Source organism: Mya arenaria, chromosome 4 (genome assembly GCF_026914265.1).
Source record: "Mya arenaria isolate MELC-2E11 chromosome 4, ASM2691426v1".
NCBI lineage: Eukaryota > Metazoa > Mollusca > Bivalvia > Myida > Myidae > Mya > Mya arenaria.
The window spans coordinates 18,557,847-18,576,307 of NC_069125.1; the positions used below are offsets into that span (position 1 = coordinate 18,557,847).

At 37.4% G+C, this 18,461-nt stretch overlaps 1 protein-coding gene across 1 annotated transcript; it reads left to right on the plus strand.

Moving 5' to 3' along the window:
* Positions 1-1,096: 1,096 nt before the first annotated feature.
* On the plus strand, positions 1,097-5,806 carry LOC128232922 (transmembrane emp24 domain-containing protein 2-like). The gene is made up of 4 exons (XM_052946727.1): positions 1,097-1,365; positions 2,094-2,292; positions 2,700-2,807; positions 4,447-5,806. The coding sequence occupies exons 1-4, from the start codon at positions 1,180-1,182 to the stop codon at positions 4,569-4,571; spliced, it is 618 nt and encodes a 205-aa protein (XP_052802687.1). The 5' UTR covers positions 1,097-1,179; the 3' UTR covers positions 4,572-5,806.
* The last annotated feature ends 12,655 nt before the right edge of the window (positions 5,807-18,461 follow it).

The following is an 18,461-nucleotide window of genomic DNA, read 5'->3' on the forward strand; positions in this document are numbered from 1 at the left end:
AGAGCACCCAACCTCATCCTTGCCACACCGTTGATCAATACGAGCATAACAAAACATGTGTTAATGAACCCGACCTTTGCATTTCGAAGTGTTTCCCTTCTTTTTTGAGTTAATAAAGGTCTAGCCGCGCCCTAGTTAATGGCTGGAGTAAAGCTTGGCCCAGTATCAACCCACAATGTGACAAAATTTTGAAGTTAAAGTTCGAATGTTACACCAAACGACAGGTAGGTATGTGAAGTGTTTGTGCAAGTAAAATGATTTCATTAACAGGTCAATAATCTCAGATACTCGAAGGTAAATGTTGATGCATTTCCCAACATTACTTGGGACCTTTAATTACGTGTCCTGACTATTACTTTTCAACGTATATTCCTCGTTTTCGAATTTTATATAAATAACGTGTTGTAGTTCGTGTTTACAACATTTTCTATAAATATGCTACATAATACAAGAAGGCCGTTATTCTTTTCACTACCGGTCCAGTGGCACAATCTCAATCTGGCATCCCTGTTAGATGCCCACCATTTGATGCATTCAGAAACGGCATAGTTCATCTAGGCATTTTTACGGTCGACTTTTAAGAATTTCAACCCGATGTGCGAGGGGACGCAAAATGTTGCCTGGTAGTAGATGTAACCATGTCTTGTTTTGTCATGACGTGTTTCGTTTAAAAGCAAAGTAGTTCCACACGAATTATTTCTATCAACATTCATATTCAATAAGTTTTAGTTTAAATGTTTTCATTAACACCGTTTGCACAGATTATTGTCATTTAATTTGCCATTCCAATTAAATGCAAGATGATAGAGAGTTTTTGATAACTCAAGAAGAAATATGTACAATTGTCCTAAAAAAAACGACGGTGGCGTTTCTTTAAAGGGAAGTCACTGCGTAGCTTCAAGCTTCATGATTTATTGATGTAATCTAACCTAGATGCACGAGTAAATATTGACTTAAGGATACTGAATTTTATTTTCGACATTGGAGACTTCGTAAAACAAATCAACAAACTTTCAACTAGATGGCTCAAACATTTTTTCTGATATTAATTGTGATTTATTTTGAGTGTTTGGTGTCCTATTTAGTCCGTTCCTACTGCGCATGCCCAAACATACTTTACGTGGCATGAGAGACGAAACAGTGGAAACGTAAACAAAATATCAAAAACCTACTCGCACAATGGGGCTGCATAACTGTTTCTCGGCAGTTATTATTTTAATATCATTTATAGCATACTCTGAATGTTACTTTGTAAACATTGATGCCAATGCTGAAGAATGTTTCTTTGACAAAGTAACGTCTGGTACGAAAATGAGTTTGATGTTTGAGGTCGCCGAGGGTGGATTTCTCGACATCGACGTGAACGTAGGCATCATATATGATTGAATATTTGTTTTTTTAGGATAAGTTTGTTTTTGTTCCATTATGTTAAAACAATTTTTGCTTTTGAGGTTGCAAAAAAAGCTTAAAGTGACTATTTGTTTCGTACCCAAACTCATTCATCCCATTTCACTTCACAATAAGTTTCCTTTTGATCCAAAATGTTACCACATTACCTTAATAAAAGGTGTAACTCTTCTTTGTTAAAATACAGTGAACAATTTCAAAATTAATGAATGTAATGCATTTCTTATTAAAATATGAAAAAGCATTGCATACAATGTTTGAGAGTGTTTTTAACCAGTCATTAACTTCCATGATGGAATGATAACCTTTCAATAACTACCATGCGGACAAATTCCAACACTGTTCACTTACACCTCATGCTACTGATTGAATGCTGTTTTTGACTACATCAAATTTATCGTAGAAAGCAGTCGCCTGCAACCACTGTGATTGAAATTACATCATCACGACAAAGTGCTTGTGTATTATATCTATAACTCCGGTTGTGGGTGCCGTAACTATAACTTGGAATATAATTGTACTTTTAGTTATAGTTTTATGTTATTTGGAAAGTTATAAGCAAGAAGTGCTTTATAGCCTGTGGGCAATTATTAGCAAATATTTGTTTTTGTTATGTTTATCTTCATTGCTCTATTGAATTTGACTTCTGCCTACCTACATGTATATATGCATTGTTCTGCTTGCAGATCTTTGGTCCAGACGATAAAGTAATCCATTCAGTTGAAAGAGAATCAAGTGGGAAGTACACATTTGCAGCCCATATGGACGGTGCTTACAAGTACTGCTTCAGCAACAAGATGTCCACTATGACACCTAAGATTGTTATGTTCACAGTTGATGTTGGTGATAAGCCAAAACAGGAGCCTGGCGAGTTGGAGGGAGATGGTAAATATCCTTAATGTCTGTTCAAACTATCATCTTGTAATTTTCATCTAAATAATAGTCAACTTTTAGATGGGTTTTTCTTTTTTTGTCACCTGTGAAACATGGCAGGCTGATGCATAAGGAATAAGTTATTCAGTCACAACTTGGGGAGGTCTTCAAACTTGGCATGTACATTGGTCATGGTCAGTAGATGGCCCTAATGATTTAGGGGTAACAGTCAAGGTCATCGTGACCTTCTCTTGAAATGCTATTGGTGCTCTGGACAGATGATACATCTGATTTACAAAAATAATTGTGAAAGATAAAGACCAATTGTTTGCATGTCTCTGACAGACTGAAAATAACTTTTAACTGTTATTGTTTCCAATTATTTATTTTTTATAAAAGTAAACTTTTTTTTCCTTCAGAACACCAGAACAAACTTGCTGAGATGATAAATGAGCTGTCCAATGGGCTGACTGGAGTAAAACATGAACAAGAATATATGGAAGTTAGGGAAAGAATTCACAGAGCAAGTAAGTTCATTGTGCAAGATTGGTAATATGGAACAATTTATGATACAGGGCTCTCACTAGGCTGAAATTTTTGGGAGAAGTGACTTCTCCCTTCAGTCAATTTAGGGAGAAGTTGGGAGACTTTAGGGAGAAGTGATACTTTTCATAACACCTGATACAAAAACTAGGCCATACCACACACCTAAGTTTATATTCACATTCAAATTAATTGCTATAACTATATAAAATGTTCACAAATAATGTATCATTTTTGGCTCAGCAAACGTGTATTTGTCAATGTCACATAGTTTATCTCCAAATAGCATCTAAAATGAATCAAAAACCACGACAGCTAAGGATTTGAAACAATCAAAATGACCTTATCAATGAACTGTCAATATAGTAGGGGGGCGAATCTTATTTTGGTACGTTCGGGATGGGTACGAATGTCACATTCAGCTATGCTGTTATATACTTGTCTCTGGCTAAATAATTTTCAATATGCTGACATTTAAGAACCAAATGACATTTAAATCACTGTTCTTGATAAAAAATTTACCAATACATAATGGGAGGTTGAGACAAATAATTTTTTATCATGAACATTTCACTAAAACCAATTTGTTGATACGTCATGTTATTTTCTTAGCGCCACCTTGCCGATGGCCCGAGATGGCTATGACCGTCTGCTTCAAAAACAACTATGCTTAAAATGTCTTGCATTGTTTTTTCAATACATATATCAATTACTTTTTAACTTCTTTAATGCTTGACAAGATTTTTCATAATTATGTCGCCTTTTCAATCTGATTAAGACGAACTTATATCATTTGATCAGGGACTTCTCAATGTACATTCTGATTGGTTGACCATCAATAGCTCCGCCTACAGGCGATGTTTTGGTAATTGGATGGCACGGCCCAATTATCGGATTAGGAGATTACCTAATTTTATGAATGGCTAATTGCGGTGTTTTGACTAATGTGACAGTGGTCAAATACTCGCTGATTGACATATACAATGTGCTAATTTTTTCGGCGAAGTCAATGTCGCTTTGATGATACAAATAGGCGAAGTCTGGGAATTTTAGGCGACCACTTCGCCCGAGTCGCCCCCTCGCGTGAGCCCTGTGATAACGCAAATTCTTTTATTTATCTATATAATGAGGGTTTAAAACTCATAAAGTTTTCAGGTTGCTACTTTAAAATCTAGCGAAAGTTAATTAACCAATGTATAACAATTACTGATAACAATAATTTACCAGAGTTGGAAGTCGAATTACTTCAGTTCATCCTCGTACATCAGAGTGATGATGCTATGCATACATTTTTGTTGTCAAACCTCTAATATGTAAGAATGCTTCAGTTGCGATAAACATTTTTTTAGCATACTTATTGACCTTATTTAGATAGAACAAGTTACGGTTAAAAATGGTTGTAATTGTATAAAAAATGAAATAAAACGATTATTATACAAGAAATAAATATAATGAACATAGTTTAGTAAAGCCTTGATAATTTACATGAAACTGGGCTAGTTACTACATGAATCTATATCTATGGTTTTATATGGATAATTGTGATTTTGAAATAATAAAAAAATCATTATATCATATAGCCTGTATTTTTATGACATGATTTTAAATCTTCTTCTTTTTCAGTCAATGACAACACAAACTCCAGAGTGGTTTTATGGTCCTTTTTTGAAGCCCTGGTTTTAGTAGCTATGACATTAGGACAGGTTTACTATCTTAAGAGATTCTTTGAAGTGCGACGAGTAGTGTAGCATTCTAGCAACATCATAGGACGTTTATCAATTATACCAGGAATGTTCGTCTGCAAATAGCAAAATGTGTTAATTTGTCTCCAGCATACATGATGATAGCTATTTGGACAAATTTTGGAAATATAGGTATTTTAGTTTTAAGGAATTTGATTTACTACATTAAGAGTTCAAATGATCAGGAATTTGGAAATAAGTTCGTGACAAAATACAACTGTGCCTTTAGAAACGAGAGACATTGACTACTGGGAAGTTTGTATTCATCAATCATGCAAACTATGTATGCCATATCTGAGTATAAGATTTAGAAACAGTGATTTTGTGTTAAGATGATGTAATTTGTTCTTGAAAACCCCACTTAATTGTGTGGTAAAGCCATACATCCATTTTCAGTTTGTAACTCTGACAGAATCTTCTGAAATTCTTCCCTCTGTATGCTTGAATCATTTTATGTGTGATATTTATTGACTGAGGTATGTTATTACATATGTATCATCCAATAGTGTTAAGTAAGTCAAACTAGTAATGAATGCACATTTCAAAAATGAAAAAATAATTTTATTAAATCTCGTCTTCTTTTTCTGTTTGGTTTAGTAAGATCTGTGTTGTTGTCTATGACAAAGGAATGTTAAGGGTAAATGAGAGAAATAATATAACAGTGTTTTATTGTATAATATTGTGAAAGTAGGAGTAAGTCTTCTTTTGGGCTATTTATTACATAAAGTTAAATTCATTTATGCAATATTGTGTAAAAAGAGATGCTAACTGTAAAGAGTGTATTTTTTTTTGTTTTTATATATTCTTATTTGTTTGATTTTCTGTATAACTATGTTTTGAAAATTGTATTTTACATTAATGTAAGTTTTGTACATAATATTCATGGCTTATTTATGTATGCAAACTCAATCCTATCTCGCCTGATATTTTCAGAACAATGGTTACAGTATACTTCAAAATTTCTTGGTGACTTTTATTTCAAGTATTATCATTTGTCCAATATTTTTAATAGTTAACTTACAAATGGGAAACAATTACTAATTACTATGTAGTGGTTAAACATGTTAACTTTCATATCAAGTGCTTACCCGATGTTTGCAAATTATTCATCATGTACAATCAGAAAGAACCTATTTGTAAAAAAATGTTGCTTCAAATATTTCGTCATAATAAAGGCTCACTTTTTATGATCTTCCTTTTATGAAAATAAAGGTGATTTTAAATAAATGGTAAAATCCTGATTTGTAGTGATTTCATCTTGTTTGTTTTTAAAGGAATGGGTCAAAATTAAGGTCAACATATTGTCATAGCCTTTTATATTGTTCTGGTCGTTGGTGAAGATGGTGAAGATGGCGTTGCATTCAATTATAACTTGTTCATGTTGACAGAGACAATACAAACATCATTATCCACCTCTGGCTTGATTGAAAGTTAAGTTACGCCCGATTTTCGACCAAAATAAACAAATGAGAGTTGGTGTTCCCTCTGCAGCGCTCTTAAGTAATCGCCTACTGTTGGGAAATTGTACACCTGCAATTGTTCGGGAAATTGCGCTTTGTCTAACAAGAGTTATAGCCCTTAAATAAGTGAAAGGTGGTCTGAAAAATGTTCCATGTAGTTTCAAAAGTATTCCAACTACATTCGTGAAACTTCTTTTAGAGTGTTTGTCAGAATTGGCTATTGTGCAACTGCCATTTCTTCAACATTTCAAGGTGTGAGTAAATAGTTTTAGTTACGATTTAATAACTATGTTGTTTTTCTGGTAAATGTAGAATGGTTAATTAAATGAATTGCTTACGGAAATAAATCAATAATGATACCACTGATATCAAATACCCACAGATTATAGTAGTTGGATTTGTCATGTCGAATCTTGTCAAGAACAAAGTATTGAAAATGCACTAATGGTTGTTAACCATTGCGCTCAATCTAACGATAGTTTTGCTACCTTCGACACTCACGATGGCCCGAGGATACCAAATTTCATGGAGTGATTCCAGAACCGCGAAGTAAGGTGTTCCAAGGGGAAACCTTTTTTGGCAGAAAATTACATAAAAATCCAAAATACATAAGTTCTGTGCGAAATAATCCTAAAACAAAATCACGAGTTTTGCCTTCATCTCATTGGAACCATAAAGCGGCACCAAACGCCTCGCTGAAATGGTTCCAGTCCTTCAGCTGTCGGGTCAATCACACCCCTGTAGTCAAGAGCAACTTTCCACTGGAGTTTCATGGTCGTAGGTGAAGCCGTTCTCGTATCGTTTTGCCTACGAAGTCTCATACGCTTGATATCTGTCGTTCTCGGTTTATTGTGCGGACATACAATGTAGTTATGATCACACTGGTCAAGTACAGCCTACCACTAGAATTTCATGGCCATATGAATATCTGTCCTCGATTTATTGTTAGAACATATTTTTCATATGAAATGTTGACCATGACCATGAAATTCGATCCATTGTGCGGACAAGACTTGTGGTCTACCGTCAAATAGACAGACCGATCGACAGCCATTTGCTAACCTATATGCCCCCTTTTCAAAGGGGCTATATGATTGCTTGTTCAATTTCGATGCCTAAGAGGTGATTTACCCCCACCGGTGCACACCAAAGAAATATTGTAGGCACCAAAATGTTGTGGATGCCGAGATTAATACAATCTTAATGGTGACACGGAGCAGCCGTGACAGTTAATAACAATAAGGCTACTCCGTCCAGACTCCATCGGCCGCATACACCACATCTATGTCACAGGCAGTCACGTGCCCACTCTATAGCGCTGAAGACGTCTATTATAATAAATATAATTTGCATACAGCATATCAAAAGTGCACCCTCGTGTTTGACTTGAGTTGATGAAATAAAAACAAATGAGAGAAATACAATCCCGCACACTCTTTTTAAATCTGAGATAAATATTCTTGACTTAATCGAGTATTTTTCGTTTTTACCATAATCGCAATTTTGACGCGCCAAGTGTTCATGCGCAGTTGACGTCGTGACGTCACTTCCTGTAACGTTCGTATTTTTGATCGTCAGGGTCAATCAGCAGTGTTATTTTTTATCAAGTTTATCTAAATTTGATTTAAAATGATGAACATGTTTTCCTTAAAAATCGAGTATTAAAGTGTTAGATATATTATCAGAAACCAGATGTGAAAGGAGCGAAAACTGTCAATACGCGTCTTTCGAAATTCGGTTACCAGATTCAGAAGCTGACTTCAACACGGATGCTGATGTTATCTCAACACAAAAGACGCCAGAAGATTGACAGGAATTGGCATTTTAATGTATCAATCAACATGTGATATGAAGATTCCTGACCGGCAAAACAGAAAATGCAGAAAAATCGTAATTTAGGTTGTCATTGATGGAAGCGGCGACGTCAGATTCAAACGTAATGGATATAAGCGGCGACGTCAAATCACACAAATCCTCGCCGATTCTCGCGATACTCGTCGTTGCCATGGCAGATAAACTTTTGTTGTCTACACGAGCGACGCTTATTTCTAAGCTCTTCGAAAATTCCGAATATTAGCGAAAAATGGATGCAATGCAACAAACGAAAGTTAGAAACATCGTCTGGAGAGATATTTCTAGTCACTTAAGGCGAGGAAACATCGTCAGATTCGCCAGGAGGTTTGCGACAGCGTTTTCCCGTGCAGTGAGCTGCCTGCGACCCCGGCTAGACAAGTCAGCACACGATTGGGACTGGGATTCCGATCTGATTCCGGAAATCCCGTCCTGCAGAACGTCCGCCCAACTTGGCAACAGCCAACGTAGCACGGATACACAGAGAGATTTGGCCGCCGTGAGGTATCGAGCCCTAGAGGCTGCGATGGACTTTGGCCTTGACATCAAATCTGCAAAAGCTATGCCAGCGGTAATTTAATAAATAAATATAGGAAACTCCTACCCATTTGGCATGCATCTACACATTTTATGAACGTCCAATCGAGCTAACAAAATTCTTTTGTTTACCATTCATCGTCTTCTCTTCAGTTGCATATCAGTCTGAGGGAAGGAAATTACTTCCACATTTATAACCCAGCTATACAAATATATATTACATATTAGTAAAAGCAACTTAAGAATTAACGTAATGCCTTGTTTTCGTTGCAGCGGTCTCCCACGTGGTCCGAGACAACCCGGTTCTCCTCCAGTCCCAGAATGGAGAGTACATCAGGGGTACGTGGTAGTCGTATATATGAGATTGTTTATTCATTGTTGCACGTCCAATACATTTATAGATAAATCAAACACGGATATATATGCAGTGTGTGTGGGTAAAACCAGCCGCCCGGTGAGCTCAGACGTGCTAGTATTTCGGCGGTCGTGGATTCAAGCCCAACACCCGGCGCATTTTACTTTAAACCTGAACATTTGGTCTATTTAAAAAGGAACGTTTCGAAATAGCCGTTAGAATACAACATTCATTTACAGCCAATATTATTGTAAATAGGCAATCAAAAGTGCTTGATCATTATGACTATCAATTCCCGCGGGTGTTCAAATGTCCACCCATTGCCACTCATCCGATAAACAATTCCTGCGTCAGATTTTGCGTTGACAATGTGTCATCCAATGAGGTTGTATTCTAATTCAGTTAAATGACCTGAATTAAAATCATTATGATTAACAAGTCATCTATCTATTAATTAGTTTCAATGATGTACACTGTAAACCTGGATGAGATAGTAATGTGACTAAAAGAAATAATTCCTATTACATTGATTTTTTTAGAAATATTTTAAATGATTTTTTCAGAAGTCTCCCGCGTGGTCTGAGGCACAGACAATGTCCTCGGCTGCTTCAGTGGAGATGTCCTCGGCTGCTTTAGCGGAGTTGTCCTCGGCTGCTTCAACGGAGTTGTCCTCGGCTGCTTCAGCGGAGTTGTCATCGGCCGCTTCAGCGGAATTGTCCTCGGCTGCTTCAGCGGAGTTGTCATCGGCTGCTTCAGCGGAGTGCTTTAATGGCTACGAGACAGACCCATCCAGTACCGGAAGTTATATAGAATCGTCCCGGTGCATGTCCTTTGAGTCTTCTTGTACAAGACAGCAAGGTTTTGAGGACAGCTGCAGCAGTGATGGGGATAGTTTCCACGACCCTGGGTTCCCCGTGACTTCAACGCCCGTGGTAGGTGGACTTGTAACTTTACTTTGACAAAATAAAAATCACAAGCGGATCCTTAAATCGTCCAAGTTTACTTTTTACTTCAATTTTGTAGAAAAAAGGTTATAAATTACGTCCGAAATGTATCATTTCCGACTTGAATTGTTAAAAAGTTCTTTGGGGTGTACACCCTAAAAAAACCTGCCAACAAAAAAAATGTATAATAGAAAAATATTCGGTTCTGAGGGAGTCACGCCCCCTCTAATGTCAATTTCTTGGGCTGCCCCTGAAATTAATGAAGAATCACCGGCTGTTGAACTAAATGGCAATATAATTCGTCCTTTTATCTGAAATACGCATCGAGTACATGTATTAAATTTAAGTTTCATTTACATGGTTGCCCCCTGTGAAATATTCTGAAATAAAATTAGACAGTAAACTTAAGTCAAGAATAGCATTTAGTCATAAAGCATATAATTGCATTCATATATTTTGACTTTTCGGTATGAACACTCATACGTCCGATTCTGATTTTCAGTCGTTTGCGGATTATCTCGCGACATCGGATGTGTCTTTCCTGGAAAGTATCCAGGCAGCCCCTTCAATCCCAGAGGAAAGTTTTCAGAGAGCTCCCTCTGAGCATAACTCTGAAAAGGCTCTAACCAGCCACACGGAGCTTGAGGACAGCACCTTTGCCACGTGGTCCACCTGGTCCACGCTGTCGAGTACAGAGGGCTGTGACGACATTCTCCCAAACCCCCGCCGCTGCCTTATCAAGGAGACTCCTACGGGTAGACCCGTGGTATGTTTAAACGTTAATTGTATTTTCAATATTGTTTTCTGAACTTATTGGCTTTTAGCAAGACCGTACAAAATACATTCGGAACACCTCGGTCATTTTCAATCGAAAACGGCATCGGATGTTATGGTCGGTTTACAATGTCAGAAACCTTTATATTTAACTACGCAGCAAATTGATCGCGTAGTAATTTCAATCCAACAGTTACTCCTAATGTCATTACTCTGATCTTGAGATTTTTTTATCATGTATGCATTTATACATCATTGGCAATCATTTCAAATTTAGTAATACAAAATATACGTTAATACACTACACTTGTAGTTTAGTTATCCTTTTTTTTCTAATTTTACCTCTACTACTGTATCGGCATACATCCGAAGTTGTTTTCGATGGAAAATGGCCGAGGTCTTCCGAATGTACAAAGTACAGTTACCCGTGGAACGTACAGCTCAATATGTATTTCACATGTACACATACAAGTAGTGTACCAGGCAAGTGCATATACGATCAAGCAGTTTGAAAAAATCGCATACTATTCTCGTATAAATTATCGGTCGCATTTGCAAATCTTGATAGGTGATAAAGAATAAAACAAAAATGTACTCTTAAAATTGTTAATTCTTATCATGACATGTCTGTTTTATTTCGGTAGGCACCACAGCAACGCTGTCTAATAGGGTACGGCATGAAGCCGCGACGACTGTTAGCAGACTTTATCAGAGCAAATCAGTGCATCGCCGATGAGCGGGAGCCGACGGGCATCCTTGCCATCGCCACGCGCGGCGAACCCGACCATGATTGGTCAGTAAGTGTGGTCACCGGGGGTGCGCAGACTGGTGTCTCCTTGGAAAATAGCTGCGGTGATGATGGTTCTGAGGGTTCAGTTGCCATGGATACAGGTGGCGATGGGTCATGTGACTGCCGGGAGGAGCAGGAAGAGCGGGCGAAACTTCGGCGGTTCATCCTGGAAAGTGGGTTGGGTAAGTGTTACTATCGTGGACTTGTAGACCTTTAGGATAAAGGGTAATGAAGGGGCAGGGGCTTATGGAGTGTAATAAGACACGGTTCTTGTGATCGCATTGTTAGCAATGCTTGGTAAACGAGTACCTGAATGTTGTATATTTTCTGTATGGAAATCAACATTAATGTCAAAACATTATTTGAGTCTCGGTATGTTAATTCTGTTTATTAAAATGCTATATGTATTACGCTGCGAGTCATGATGTTTTTGTTTATTAATTGCTGCGTCAACTAGCTCGGTGTGAGACTGTTCACTGTGTTTATGGCATTATGTAAAAAGTTCTCAACATAAACTGCAACAAGATCTTCTTCCTTAATACATAAGCCGCACTCTTTAATTCAATGCTCTCTGTTTCAGATGGTTTCGACGTTTTGGAGTGAGCTCCCTGCCAAACCCGCTATAACTAACTACACATTCTACTATCATTACTGCTGCTGTTAAGTTCCTCTGATTTTGTAAGAAAACAGTCGAGGTTTTGTCATAGCATTGCTTTGGTCGTCAGTGTCGAGTTAAACCGTAAACTGGCCCATAACTTGAACTGGCTCAAGATATTCACATGATAATTTGCTCACATGTAACGAATGACCGTGTGATTCTGTATCGCAAAACCAATGTATCATAGTAGTCTCCCTTTAATCAATGTTGAGTTAAGCCCGTCGACTTTGAAAAACGGACGAGCGTTGTTGACACATTATGGTGGCATATAACTGCCGTAAGATAACCTGTTAACGTTCGCGAATTGTTTCTTGTTTACCACTTAATTTTCGCGATAATTATCTAGCTATCTAGTTAATATTCGTTAAGATAATTATCATAATACTTAAAACTGGTTTGAAAGTGCCTAGAACTGCCACCTGTTACCTTTTCTAAGCTGTACAACATTAACAGGTAAACTAGATATGGTTTGCGAATTCCACTTAATAAGTAACATAATAACTGGTTAACTAGATAAGATGCGTGTTACAAGTTATCTATAAATACATTTATACAACTGGTTATCTACTTATGATTTGCGAATTTCACTTAGTAAGTGGTAACTCGAATCTTATCAACTTAACCAGTTAGTATGTTACTTACTCAATGGAATTCGCACACCATTACTAGAAAACCTGTTAACGCCTTAATCTGAAATGCATTTTTAGGTAACTGGTCACACAAATCTTATCTAGTTAACCAGATAGTAAGTTACTTACTGAGTGGAATAATAACTAATTAACTAGATAAGATTGCTGTTACCACTTATTTTTGGAATATTATGTTACCTATTAAGAGCATTCGCAAACCATAACTAGTTAACCTGTTAGTGTTGTAAAGCTAAAAAGCGTTATAGGTGGCAGTTCTTGGCACTTTAAAGTCTGTTTTTAGTCGTATGACATTTATCTCACCAACGCAGTATCACGAAAATAAAGTGGTTATCACCAAACAATTCGCGAACGCTAACAAGTTATCTAACGGCAGTAATATGCCACCATAGTATTGTTTATCGGCAGCATCAGTAATAATAGTGGTTTGATGTAGTGGTAATTATATGAGGTATTATAAAAATATTTCAATATATTTTAAATAATATAGTCACAAGTTTCAAGAACAGCATTCCTTTAAAATAATTCAAGGGTAGTTTGACCTAGATTCTTACATTGGGGCTTTACATTCCACAACGTTTACTCTTAACCTTTTCGAGATTTAAAAACCTTTTTTGGTATTCACTTTCACTCTTACACTCTTTTCATGTATTTTATTGTCTATCTTGTAAAGCCTTTTAATGCTGCCAAGCTTGCAGACAGACAGTTGGACAGACAGGTCTTCTGTGATGAACACAGCTGTACGTGAGCTTGAAGGTCCCAAGCCCTTGAAAAAGCAGAGGGAAAGGTATTTTGTATAAATGCGCCTGAAGATCCCAAGTCCTTAGAAAAGCGGGTGGGGGGGGAGGGGGAGAGGTAACTGCGCCTGAAAATCCCAAACCCTTAGAAAAGCAGAGGGAGAGGTAACTTGTATAACTCCGCTTGAAGGTCTCACGCCCTTAAAAAAGCAGAGGGAGAGGTTGCTTGTATAACTGCGCCTGAAGATCTCAAGCCCTTAAAAACGGAGAGAGGGGTTAACTTGTATAACTGCACCTGAAGATCCCAAGCCCTTGATACAGCAGAGGGGGGGGGGTAACTTGTATAACTGCGCCTGAAGATCTCAAGCCCTTAGAAAAGCAGAGGGAAAGGTAACTTGTATAAATTATCTTAAAGGTACCATGCCCTTAGAAAAGCAGAGGGAAAGGTAACTTGTATAACTGCGCCTGATGATCCCAAGCCCTTGATAAAGCGCAGGGAGAGGTAACTTGTATAACTGCGCCTGAAGGTCCCACACCCTTGTTAAAGAAGAGGGAGAGGTAACTTGTATAACTGCGCCTGAAGGTCCCAAACCCTTGTTAAAGAAGAGGGAGAGGTAATTTGTATAACTGCGCCTGAAGGTCCCAAACCCTTGTTAAAGAAGAGGGAGAGGTAACTTGTATAACTGCGCCTGAAGGTCCCAAACCCTTTTAAAGAAGAGGGAGAGGTAACTTGTATAACTGCGCCTGAAGGTCCCAAACCCTTGTTAAAGAAGAGGGAAAGGTAACTTGTATAACTGCGCCTGAAGATCCCAAGCCCTTGATAAAGCGTAGGGAGAGGTAACTTGTATAACTGCGCCTGAAGGTCCCAAACCCTTGTTAAAGAAGAGGGAGAGGTAACTTGTATGACTGCGCCTGATGATATCAAGCCCTTAGAAAAGCAGAGGGAGTGGTAACTTGTATAACTGCGTCTGAAGGTCCCACACCCTTGTTAAAGAAGAGGGAGATGTAACTTGTATAACTGCGCCTGAAGGTCAAACACCCTTGTTAAAGAAGTGGGAGAGGTAACTTGTATGACTGCGCCTAATGATACCAAGACCTTAGAAAAGCAGAGGGAGTGGTTACTTGTGTAACTGCGCCTGAAGGTCCAACACCCTTGTTAAAGCGGAGGGAGAGGTAACTTGTATGCCTGCGCCTGAATGTCCCAAACCCTTGTTAAAGCGGAGGGAGAGGTAACTTGTATGACTGCGCCTGAAGATCCCAAGCCATAGATAAAGCGGGAAATTTCAACAATGAATAGTGATATTCATAGTGTACCATTTTATTCAAATGGATGTTCTTGACATCTTCCACTGACCCTTTGATAAGTCGGACGACTGTGGCATTGCAAGCTATGTTGTCTTTACTTGAAGGGAAATATTGTAAGAAATATTAACAATGCAACAATAATATATGTATCTTCCATGGCCGAGAGTGTAAGATAGGTTCATTCCGACCCGAGCGTATGGTGTTTTGCGGAAACGAGGTTTACCGAGTTTCCGCAAAACCCCCTGCGCGAGGGTCGGGATGAACCTTTCTAACACGAGCGGCTATGGTAGATGCTTTTCTCCCACCTCAGTTAAACAAAATTAAGTAAAAATGTTTTTATTTTGCCGGAACTCTTTTGTGCTTAGTGAAAATAATTGCGTACGGATATGCAATAATTCGTGGTTGTCATGGATATTCGCGCAGTGATTCAGAGTATGTAAATGGTCTGATCGATCTTTAAATAGTTCTTAGAAGAGTGAAGCATTATTTCTTGAAAGGTGCGTGAAAACTGTTTTCTGGTGAAATAATTAACTCGCGTTCTAAATATTGACACCAGACAAGGTTTCCATGATGCGCTACAGACGACAGTCTTCAACAAGGGAGGTAATTACAATGCGGTGACCATTAAACGAAGTTCCATACGGGCATTTTATCTTAGCCCGTGGGCAAGATAAGAATTTCTAGCATGGTTAAATTAATGGATCTACTTTTCTTGCATACCGGACGTGTGTTTCCGGTCATGTGACCAGTGCTGGAAAAACCCATCTTACATACCCCATGTAAGATGAGTCACGCCCAACAACGCGCCACTTATTATTTCATTTATTGTATGGTTTATGAAAGATATAGAATGCCATTTCAATAAAGCGCAATCATATATATATATGTTTGCAAGTCTTTTAATTAAAATTGAAAATAATTCATCGTAAAAAACGCTATTTTTAGTTATTTAAAATTACCACGCTCTATGACGTCAGTAAACAACGTCGCACGCGCTTTTTGGTGTAAAAGTTCGGTTTCTACGTCATTTTTTTCCATAAATTCATAATGTTAGGTATGCAAGAAAGAATATCAATCATGTTTTTCCGGTCCGGATCGAAAAATCCGACCCTCGGATACGCTGCGTGACCGGTAACTCGGCAAGCCTCGTTACCGGCTTACGCGCGTGCCCTCGGGTCGGATTTTTCTATCCGTACCGGAAACACATGATAGATACTTATAATCTGAGGTGGGAGAAATAATGATATTCATACTGTACCATTTTATGCAAATGCCTTTATATTATAGTGATGATTATAGAAAAGAGACATAGATGCTTATTATGTATGTTTGTAGCCCAGATGATATTTAAGAACGTTTAAGGGAGGCAATTCATGCAGACCTTGATTGCACCTTTAAAATTACTTCCCTTAGACCTTGGTAAGTGATGTCATTGGTCAGGTGATCTGTCTGCAAAAGATTTCCCTCACTGATGAAAGTTTCGAAGGTTAGTGGAAGCTTTTCTTTTATATTCTCCAAGTTTAGTAAACTAATATGGTCAGTATGGTTTGCACTTGGTTGTTTTAATTATTGTATTGGTGTTTGCAAATTGCCAATGTGTTGAAGATGTAAACTTGCATTTGGTTGATTTACGGAAATGAATCATGTATTTTCGTGGTTTGATACTTTTGAGTATTGGTTTCAATATTCGCATACTTTACTAATTGTGCTTTATTCTAAATGGTGCATTCATGGTTCGGGGTTTTCAGTAATTACCAGAGTAAACAGCATTCCCTGTGGAAGAGTGGGAGAACAAGGAGTTCAGTCCCTTAGACTTAGTAGATGATAAATGTGAACTGTGATAAAGTGTTTGTTTATTATATATGTGTATTATATGTGTATTGTTACGTCATTGTATGCATTTTATACTTTTAACCTCACTAGACAAATACTTGACATTTATGTGTAATACCGTATGCAACAGACATGCATGTTATAAGATTTCTTTAATATTACAAGAATATTCATATATGTCTTGTACTAAACATTGTTAATCTTTCTATTTTCAGAACGTGTCATCTTTATATATGGATTGATATTATGTTTATTAAATGCTGAAATGATGCATTAAAGTATTATAACGAACTTGTGTCTTCCAAACATTTTCCCTTAAGTATATATGATTATCGCGAAAATGGACACAAGTTAGATGTTGGTATTTTATTGTATATGATTATCATTCCAACCTTTCTACAAATATCACAGTCTCGTAATCAGGCCTTATTAAGGCAATCAGCGCCTGGCATGGCCTTTACATTTAGCACTGTTATATCAAGCATAAACACACTATCAGTCTCCACGAATTTGAACATTGCCGTTAATTTAAAAAATATGCAGCATTTATGTTAATTACAATAAATAGTTGCACCAGTTAGCAAAGCAATTGAATCGCATATACTAATCTGGACTGCAGCTAAAGTCACATTTGCTCAACTTATGGTTGGAATATTCTCGTCTCAAATATAGCAAACATGGATTCTTTAAAAACGTATATGTTCGTTTTTTGTTCAGTCGATTTGGTACTGTCGTGGTTTGGGAATACCATTATTATCATCACTATGTGTCAAACGTCAAGAGACAATCGAAGTCGTGCAAAAACAACTCGTTTATATTTCTCTGCTTTGGCAGTGTCTGATTTAATCCTTACGACAGTATATGTAGAAGCATTTATAGTTAATACATTTGCTAATCGGAAAATTGTATTGCTAGGGAATAGTGTCGCAGTATCTGCATGTATATGTTGTTCCAACTGGATGCTTGTTATAATCACCGTTGAAAGGACCCTGAGTGTGATATTACCGTTCAAAGTCAAACGACTCTGTACCATCAAAGTTGGAATTATTGTAGTTTGTACAGTTGCCATAACAAGTGTGGGAGTGACCTTACTCACTGTCTTTTGGTTGTTTGATATGTTCCATGGACAGTTTTTGTTTCCAATTTTGTTCACAAGCTTTTTTGAATTTTTTATCCATTTATTATCATTGTAACGGGGTCCATATTAATTCTTGTGAAGATTAACTCCACGGAATTTCCTGGTGCAAGGCAACAGAAGACCCAACGGTCTCTTACAAAGCTGTTTGTTACTGCTAGTCTGGTCTTCTTCATAACATTGCTTCCATATAATGTTTGTCCGCTGCTATGGAGTGTCATGAATGTATTTAATGAAATGGATGCTACACTACACAGAATATTACTTGGCGCATTAATCAGTTTAAAAATGCTTAATTCTGCTGTGAACTATGTGTATTTCTTTTGCAATGCTTCATTTAGAAAGGACGTGAAGAGGCTGTTCAGGACCTGCTGCAAGGCATTTTGAACTGACCCACCCCGGGGACTCAATGTTATATTTGTCTAGACATCGCCGCTTTATGAATAACCCCAGCAGTGAACCTGATTTTATGCCAGAAATTTATATATTCGTTGGAATGTTGAATGTGAAATGTACTTCAGATCACCCTTGATGTTGACTGAACCTGATTTTATGCCAGACATTTATATATTCGTTGGAATGTTGAATGTGAAATGTACTTCAGAACACCCTTGATGTTGACATCTACTAAAACATCAGTTGGAACATTAATACTATACGTGTTATCAGCTAAATTATTATAAATTGTCTCAGTTATCGGACTATTCGAATTGTGAATGTGCTTTTTCCACTGATGCATATATTCTATCAGTAGCCATAGAACTGCACCATACGGTAAAAATATATCTTGTAAATATCCTTTAATAAATATGCTACAACATCATATATGTTTATGGGTTTTTTTTCGCCTTTTGTTATATATGAGAATGT

Coding starts and splice junctions, on each gene's coding strand:
- LOC128232922 (XM_052946727.1), top strand. CDS start 1,180: ATGGGGCTGCATAACTGTTTCTCGGCAGTTATTATTTTAATATCATTT. Junction 2,293..2,699: donor TGGCGAGTTGGAGGGAGATG/GTAAATATCCTT, acceptor TTTTTCCTTCAG/AACACCAGAACAAACTTGCT. Junction 2,808..4,446: donor GGAAAGAATTCACAGAGCAA/GTAAGTTCATTG, acceptor CTTCTTTTTCAG/TCAATGACAACACAAACTCC.